At 35.0% G+C, this 9,259-nt stretch overlaps 1 protein-coding gene across 2 annotated transcripts; it reads right to left on the bottom strand.

The window, feature by feature from the left end:
* Positions 1 to 1,279: 1,279 nt before the first annotated feature.
* Positions 1,280 to 5,393, bottom strand: LOC117565550 (coiled-coil domain-containing protein 34). 2 transcript variants are annotated; one of them, XM_034244714.2, is made up of 2 exons: positions 5,225 to 5,393; positions 1,280 to 2,424 (listed from the first exon to the last, which is right to left on the bottom strand). In XM_034244714.2, the coding sequence occupies exon 2, from the start codon at positions 2,392 to 2,394 to the stop codon at positions 1,408 to 1,410; it is 987 nt and encodes a 328-aa protein (XP_034100605.1). In that variant the 5' UTR covers positions 2,395 to 2,424; positions 5,225 to 5,393; the 3' UTR covers positions 1,280 to 1,407. The 2 variants fall into 2 exon arrangements, with proteins under 2 accessions (XP_034100605.1, XP_034100606.1); XM_034244715.2 differs by lacking the exon at positions 5,225 to 5,393 and adding an exon at positions 2,517 to 2,600.
* Between the last annotated feature and the right edge of the window lie 3,866 nt (positions 5,394 to 9,259).

Below are 9,259 nucleotides of genomic sequence, written 5' to 3'. Positions count from 1 at the left end.
GAATTGCGTCTCTTTCGGTCAGTTGTGTGTTTGCGCCTAAAAACATGCTTTATTTTATTTTTGACAATATAATTTTGTGACTTTACAGGCAAAGCAGCAGTGTTGAAATTCTAATGAAAATAGGCAGAGCCTGTCGAGTTCTCCTCCTTCCCCGCTCTACAAATCTGCTGCTGCTTCATCGAGCTAACACACAAAGTTATACACGCACATACACACACACACACACACACACACACACACACACATAGAGAGACATGAGCACACGAACTGAGACTGACAACAATTGAAATCCTATTGAGTGTCCTGTGCGGTTCTCTGCACTCTCCGCTTCGCATTTTGTTTGCTTTTGTATTTTCGTTGTTATTGCAAATTGTTTTTTGTTTTCATCTGTCACAGTTTTACAATTTTCCTCGTTCCCCCTTGAACTCTTCTCGTATCATTCCTTGCGTTTCCTGCCTCATCCCTCGTCCAACCATTCACATTTATCGTATTGGTTTACGAAATTGGTTAAACTCTGTTGACACAATTGTTTAAATTGACTTTTGAAATCCTAGACGATAATGTTTGCCAGGCCAAAGATAACAACAAATAACCGAAAGAGTGAGACAGAGAGTTGAACATATTCCAATCGAGTCAAGGGATCAGCAATAGAAATATAATAAAAATAAGTTGTCAGCATTCTTAAATGGAAATATGCTTGAGGGAATGCAACGAATTTATGCCATCAGGTGTTATTAATTACGGCAGACATAAACAATTTAAATAGTGGACAATATAATCAACAAAGCATTTGAATGGATATGAAATTGAAATTTTTAGAATATGGAAAAGACATAGAAATATCATAGAATATTAAAATTAATTAAGCTATTGTTTAACAAATCAGAAATATTATTAAGAAGCTAAGACTACTGTTAATTAGGAAATTTTAAATCAATGTAATCAATGTGCAATGAAGATTACAATTAAAAGTGTTACAAGGCTGAAATTCTTTTTAGTAGTTTTAGTTTTAATCTTTTCATTAATTTAACAATTATTCTGCTATACATTACTTATGCTAAAACAAATGTAAGTTTGAAAAAAAAAAATTAGTAAGAAATCTATTCTCTACCTATTTACAATATTCTTAAAATATACCAAATTAATATACCACAAAAAAATACAGCATATCGAAGAATACATTTGGTATATTCATATCATTTGAAATATACCATACCAGATTATAATACAAGGCAGCTGCACAAGCAGCAAATCCAATCAATAGGAACACAAATTATACTTAGTGTTTGTATTTAATTTATTTGATGAGACTACTCTACTAGTAGCAAAGGAACTGCACTTAAATATGATACTAATTACATAAATTCAATTCCGACTTTTTACATTTACAAAATTAATCTCAAAAAGTTATTGCTCCTCCGATGGTTTCTGGAGATGCTTCCAGGGGTTAGGATTAATGTAGATTTCAGAGACCGTGCCCCGGAGTGAATCGATACCCTGATTCATGGGCACAGGTTTGGGCTTATCGAACACATTGCTCATCCATTTCTCCCAGGCCATTGCCGCCAGCTGCTTACGATGCTGATTTTTTTGTTCTTTTAACTGCATACGTCGTTGTATCTCCAATCGCTGACGTTGCTGTTGTTCCTGCTTCTTGTGCCACCAACTCTGAACTTCTTGCCTGATCTCTGACTGTGACACTTTGCGAATTAAACTGCTACTCGAACTGCTTCTTGACTGCTGTAGTTGCATGCGTCGTTTCTGATTTGCCTGTCTGGCTTTATCGTTTAGCCACTTCTCGTAGCACAATTTCGCCAGATATTTGCGTTGATCCTTACGTTCCTTTTCCTCCTCTAGCTTTAATCTCTGCTGCTGCAACTTCTGCTGGCGTATTCTCTCCTTTGACGCTATCCAATTCTCGTATGCCATCTTCGGTTCACGATGCAGCTTCAGGCCATCCAGCTCACGCAGATAGTCGAGCGTACTCGTCTTCGACTGCAGCTCCAGCGATGGCACTACATTGCTCTGGGCCTCATTCGGCTTAACCGACCCGTATACCTCCGACCAGCTGTAAAGTGAATCAGCAGTTTGCCTCCTCTCGAAGATGTAGTTGCTGTCCGTTGCCGGCGGCAGGGATAATGGCGTTGACGATGATGAGGACGATTCTGCCTGATCTTCGCATATAACGCCATTAATTCCCTGCAGACTGCAACGATTCCATTCTTGTATGCTATCAAAGTTCTGTAAATCTACACTAAGGGGTCGCGATTTATCCGATTGTTCCATTGTGTTTGATTGATCGGAGGATTGTGATATGATGCGAGTACTGCCCGAAAATGTTTCATCCCTCCAAACGATCTTGCCATCAGGATCTATGTGTCCACAGAAAGCCATTTTGATCGTGGTGTGGATGTATTTGTGTAACTGCAAGTCACAGACAAAATAATTATCATTAAAATTTGCAAATACCTTTAAGATAATACTCTGATTATTTAAGAGTATTGTATGTTTATTACCTGTATGATATGTATATATTATGTTTTATTATTTTCTGACAAGATATCAACAGCTACATTATTTTCATTGTATTTATTATGAATTAAGAAAGGAATTGATTTCCAACTAGCGAATAATAAAGTGTTTTTTTTTCGTTATATATTTCTCGTACATACAACCATAACAAAAGTCTTTATGAGACGTGAAAATGCGGTTAGGATTCAATATAATTTGTGGATCTTATTTAAGGTATCTTTACAAATGGAGAAAAAACGCTGCTAATAATAAAGTGTTTTTGTAAATATTCCTTATAGTTAGAGTAATAATTGCATATTCATAACTTTCGCAGCTTAATTTAACAATCGATACATTCGAATTGTCAATGCACTAACTACTCTTATTACCCGCCTAGTTTTTGTCCCCATTCTTGATGGATAGTAGAAGTAAGTAATTTCTAACTAGAGAATAATAAAGTATTTATTTTAAATGTAATTGGATACTGTGTATACTTGTGTACTTATATCTTCTTTATACTAATTTATAACTTCTAGTTTTTTTTTATAGGTTATGAAAAAAGTTGGTTGGTGTTTATTGTGTATAAACCGCCTAATTCCCCTTATACCTTATTGATTATGATGTTATTAATAAAGTGTTTATTGTAAATATTCTTCATAGATAAAGTTATAATTGCATATCCATAATTTAATATCCGATTCTTTTGTTTTTAATTGAACCCCTTCACAATGCTGTCAATGCATCAGGGTCTCATATTAACCGCCTATCAATGCAGTACCATAAAATATTTGTCATTCCGCGCTTCACACACACGCACACACACACACTGAGTGTCAGACACTCATTCGAACACACGCAATTAAAGCAGCACTGCTGCCAATCGGTTTTTCATATGCAACGAAAAATGTTTAATTACAGTGCAGAAAACAACAACAATTACAACGGTGACAACAATAACAAGAGATTGAAAAACCGGGTAGAGCATAACACTGAAGCAGATAGAAGCAGAGAGCGTGCGGGAAAAAGTGTGTACGGATGCTACCTTGTTGCTGCTGTTGCCCGTGTAAACCTCAGCCGCCGACACATCAGCAAATGGCGGCGGCTCATTGACATTTCCGCTGATTACTTTATGGCCGCATACACATGCACTCCATTTCCCCCAGCCTGCACTCACACACACACACACGAATCTAGAGTCCCTGGCATAACGCATTGACGCCTGTCGCAACATGACATGACATTTCAACGCCCAACTCAAAAGGCCAGCCCACTTGCCAAGCGGCAACTGAGCGTAGTGTGTTCAACTAGACACTAGACGAACTCACACCTACTTGCGAGTACTCTTTACTCTGTGCGGAATAGAAAACTTATATTTTTGCTTTTATATATACATAAATTATTTATTATTTTTTATAGTGATGGAATATATAGTAAATAAATATGACTATTAGTTTTTAATTTTACGATTTAAATTCAATTGTAAAGAAAAAATTATTATTTTTGAAATAAAGCTATTGATTTAAAATAGTATTAAGAGTTTATAAGTTATAAGTTTATAGTTTTAAGGTTTATATGAAAACAAATTTCATTTTTTAAGTTTTATTTGTCATTAAAATACATTAATTATAAAAAGAATAAATTATTCATTAATAAAAAATAAATATTCTTGAATTTTATTCTTATAAAACTGGAGAATGTTCAATAAATTTTTAATATTTAAATATAATTTTTAAGAAAAAATTAACTCAAAGTAGACGGATGATAAGCATAACATACACATGGAAACTAAGATATATATATTTTTCTATTTAAGTATTCATTATAATTATACGTGGAACATTACATATTATTTCCGTATTATAAATTAAATAGTTGAATGTGTCTTTTTAGATTTATATATTGCTTGAAATTTGCAGAGATACAAGTTTTACTGAAAATGCAAAGCTTAAATTGCCTTTCATTCGATCTATTTTCATGCATTATAATCATTATCTAAAATGATAGCATGCACGTTAACTGTAGGGCATTTATAGAGGATATACTTTGCACTATACTATGTCCCCAAACAAATTTTTTTGGGGTGTCACACATGCCGAAAATCTCAAAATTTAATGACAGCCTAATTATGCGTGCAAATGGTTTATAAATATTTTACGATGCCAGTGCCCGACCATAACTTGGAGCTGAACTGAAAAGCTGTGGCCACAATGCCGCATCCTTTCGCCCAACTTTATCTCTGTTCACCCTTCTCGAAATATACATTTTGGCTTTTCAACTGACCGTGCGGTGTGTGTCTATGCATATGCATGTATTTATATGTGTGCGTGTGTAAGTTTGTGTGTTTTGCGCATCGCTGATTGCATTGCGGTTTTACGACTTCATTATTGTTAATTATACGCCATGTTGCCTGCCAAAGAACGCCCTTTTTCATACGAAAGGCAACACCGTCCGTTGTGTTATTGCACATGCAAAAACATGACTAATTCATAAAGAGTGGAACCACTGAACCACCGAAACACTGTCAAACGTCAGCAGGTTATTACATTTCTGTAAGCGGTTTGCTGGGTGCCAAACCAAATCGTTATACGATTTGTCAATTTGCCTTGAGCACAAAGTTTACTACTGGGAGTCAAAAGCGTCACTATTCAACAAGTTTTAAGCCACAATTCTCTTAAAAACAGCAAAGGAGATTGATCTATGTTTTCATACTTACATTTGAAATAAATTATACTTATAACTGGTTAATTTCAAAAGTTAATTCTATCACTTAATAACACTTCACGCGATTATCTGAATATCACACAAAAACAAATTTCAACTCTTTATCAATTTTTTATTATTTTTATGCTCAACAGAGAAATTGTGTAAATATTTTTTTCTACAAAAAAAAATTTTTTTTTTCTCGGGGCCTACTTATTCACACAATTTGACAAACTATGTAATATTTCCTGCTTTTAATTGTTAACACTTTGAATTATTTATACAAATAAAGCCCTAAAACACTTCACAAAGTTCTCTGACAATTCGATAATGATCAAATCGTAGATTGTCTGCATTATTCCTAAAGCCAAAATTATTATGTAGATATGTTAACAAATTTTACAGCATGCTACGCACAGTTAACTTTCCCCTCAGCATTCTCTTTGTCAGCATATAGAACAACGTCGAGCCGAGCATTAAATTCATTTCACATGCATAGCAAAACGGCAGACAATGATGCTGCTGCTGCTGTTGCTGCTCGCCCCGCCTGTTGGAGCAGTTAGCTGTGCCCCCCTTCAGTCTATAGTCAAGATATTTTGATTTGGAATTTGTAAATATGGTCACGTATGTTATTATACCAAATATGTATCTCTCTCTGTCTCAATCCCCTTCCCTGTCATGGTTATGTTTATGTGCAGCTCTCAGCGTCTTACAGCAAATTGACTTTTGTATTCTCTCATTTGAAATTGTGGCACATGCAATTCACGCATATATATCTGCAAGTGATTGTATGTGTGTGTGTTGTGTGCTTATGATTGGTAAAATTTGAATTTATATCGAATTTTTGCATTATGTTTGCGGTTTTAATTAAATCATTTTATGGCAATTGCTTTGGCAAACGAGAAAGCCTATTTGCCTCTTGTAGCAGGAGATTAAAGAACTGTCATCTCTCTAGGCTATTTAAAATTAACTAAAAGTCTTTAAGGCTTATTGAGAATTTAATGTAAGCTATAACCTTGATTAAATTGAATTTCATTTTCATACACATATTCATTTCCAGTGTCAATCATTTCATAAATATGACAGCAATCTTATTTCATATGGAATTGCGCATTCAAAATACTTATACTTATGTTATCATTAATAAAGTTGAATTAAGAAGAGATCTTCTAGATTAAATTATTTGTCTAATAACTAAACACTATTTTAAAAATACATTAATAGCTTTAGTATGTTGGGTTAATTGTTAACTTTTGTTGTTTTATATTTTTCAATAGATATATTTTTGTAAATATGTGATTTGGACTTAAAAACTAAAGTATTTTTATGTTATCTTTATTTATTTAAATTATCTAACTATTAAATTTATTTGGAGTACAAAATCAGATAAGTCTTAACACACGCCAACAAATGTGAACATTTTTGGACCTATGCAAATTTATCCATAAGTGTACATCAAGAACATTTCTCAGAAACATTTTTAAGTCAAGAAAGTATGTGAAAGTAAACGACCACAAAGCACACACCTTGGGCCGAATCAAAGAGAAAAAAAGAAGAAAAATGTAGAGAGGAAGGAAAATGCCTATCATTGCGTCAGGGCAATGTTGTTGAAATGTATCTTTCACGCTCAATTTATTTGTAATGATGTCGACAGCATGTCAGATACAGATCTGGGGGTAGCATATGCTTACAAGCCTCTAAAGTATGTGTGTAGTGGGAGCCTAAGTAAGACCTCCTGGTTGGGTAGTTACTAGGCAAAATATATGAACGTATATAAAAAGAGAAAACGTAGGGAAAGCAATGGCACATTAGTGCCCCAAATCCCAATCATAAAGAGCGACAACAGCAACTTTTCGCGAACGCATTTTTCATGTCGAAATCGTGGCAATCGGCGTGGCAAATGATGTCCTGGGGGAGTACCCAAAAAAAGAAGGAAACAGTCAAAAAAAAAAAAAACACAAACCAAATAGAAAAATGAGAAGCATGAAAACTCTCGAAATGGCCGCGTGTGTAGCGCTAATGAAATAAACATGTTTATTAGATACAAATGCTGCCCCAGAAGACCTTTGCCCCCGCAACACATATCCGTTGCTTTGCTTTTTATTTTTGTTTGCTGGTTCACACTGCGTATGATTAATATTTAGTATTAGCTACCTTTGCACCTGTCGTCTTTGTAATTAATTGAATTATGTTTCTCAGGACGTGCCAGCAAGCAAGAGTTCACAATTGAAGGTATTATAAATGCAAAAGGCATCAAAAATAGCGGAAATGCAATTAAATTGTGCAAGGATCAGACTCTTTTCTCCACAGCCCGAAGTGTTGGTCTGCGAAAAAGGCTAAGCGCAAATTACCAACAGCTACTTACAGTTGGCTGGCCAAAAAGAAATTCCACTGCATTCCATCCTCTGCAGGTCCTAGAGCCCTATTATGCTTAATTAAGTTTTTCAGCCACTTGCCAGTTAGTCTTGCTTTAAGAGATGGACTCGAGGCGCAAAGTGCACTGGATAAATGAAGGCACTGTAGAGTGAAGAGTGTAAAGATGCAAACTTGTTAGCCAGCTACTGTTATGAATTGAAGAGTGATAATCTGGTATAATATGGAAAGGAAATTAGAAGGAGAGCTGTAAGCCTGGAAAGAATATTGGATTATAATTTTAAGACTTTCAATTGCGTCATGTTGTATTTAAATAGTAGAAATACAAAAAATGTTTAAAAATCTTGTATCACTAATCCTTTAATTTAATTTTCTACAATTGTTAAGTTCAAATTTACTGATCAATTTTCATAAGTAACTGCTTAAGGGCTCATCAAATTAATGGTTCAACTTCGCTGCAGAGTCTTTTTCTGTTTCCAACTCAACTGAGAATAAATAAATCGCTGTAGCTATAAAATATAATCCATTAGATTAAAAAGAGCAGCTTCAACTGCCTTAAATACATTTATATGAAATGTTTGTATGAGCAAATACATTGGCATCATTCAGAATGGCAAGTTAATGAGGTTAATGCTTGCATTGAACCAAACGATGGCCAAGCTTTTACCTTGTTCATCACGAGGGCTGCGTTGAACTTTCGAAATGTGTATAAAAAACGTAAAAAAGCCTCGCAAACAAACCGACTATCAGACAAACAGTCTGACTGAGTGACTGCGCGGACTTGAAGAGACCAGCTAATCAAGGTAATGAAATCAGTTTTATTACAGTTTTTTTTTTGCATAGTTCCAGAATTGTTGATGGGATGCAGATACATTTGAGGGCATGCAAAATGAAGAGATACGAGTGTGCTTGTCAGCAGCTTGTTCAAAGTGTTTACTGACTAAGGGCATTTGGGATTGTGTGTGTCTGTGTTTGTAACCACAGGAGACTCGTCAGTCTGCTTACTTGCGGCTCTAATGAATAGCTGTTACGGCGTTTTTTTATATTCGAAATTAAAAGTATTAAATAAAGTACGAGTGTGAGTAGAGTTTAGAACCGGAACAGACAGATTTGGAAAGCGAGAAAAGCAAATTAAAACGTATTATTTACATAATATATTATTTAAAAAAATTAAAGGTTATTCTTAAATAAGTTTATAGAAATTATTTGGTATCTTGAAGTGTCGGTAAATTTGCCTAATTCAATTAGTTTGGCTCAAAGTCTGAGCTGGTTACCTGTCATATTTAATTAAGAAACTTTTCAAGCAATTTCTCATGAAATATTGCCTTCGTCATCGTCGCCGTTGCCGTCGCGTTGACGCCTTATCAATGATGGATACGCAATAAAGTATCGTAGCAAAAGTCAAACAAGAGCCAAAAACTAATACGCTAACAGCCGAGGAGCACTCAAATACACTCACACTTACACACACGTAGACAGACACGTATGTATGTGCACACGTTTTGTTCGTTTTCATTGCCGCCTTTTGGGCGCAACGCATAAATTTCATTTGACATAGTCTTTGAGCAACGCTAAAACCGAAAATAGGTTTAGATGCAGACGAAGATGCAGACACGGTAAGCTAACCACACCACCAGCTTACACACATAAGCACACGCACACACACTCTCGAAGA

Source organism: Drosophila albomicans, chromosome 2L (genome assembly GCF_009650485.2).
Source record: "Drosophila albomicans strain 15112-1751.03 chromosome 2L, ASM965048v2, whole genome shotgun sequence".
Lineage (NCBI taxonomy): Eukaryota > Metazoa > Arthropoda > Insecta > Diptera > Drosophilidae > Drosophila > Drosophila albomicans.
The sequence above is the reverse complement of the archived record's forward strand: the minus strand, read 5'-3'. Positions and strand labels throughout refer to the sequence as shown.

What these genes read in the sequence shown, in the direction of transcription:
- LOC117565550 (XM_034244714.2), bottom strand. Translation starts at nt 2,394, where the DNA reads ATGGCTTTCTGTGGACACATAGATCCTGATGGCAAGATCGTTTGGAGG.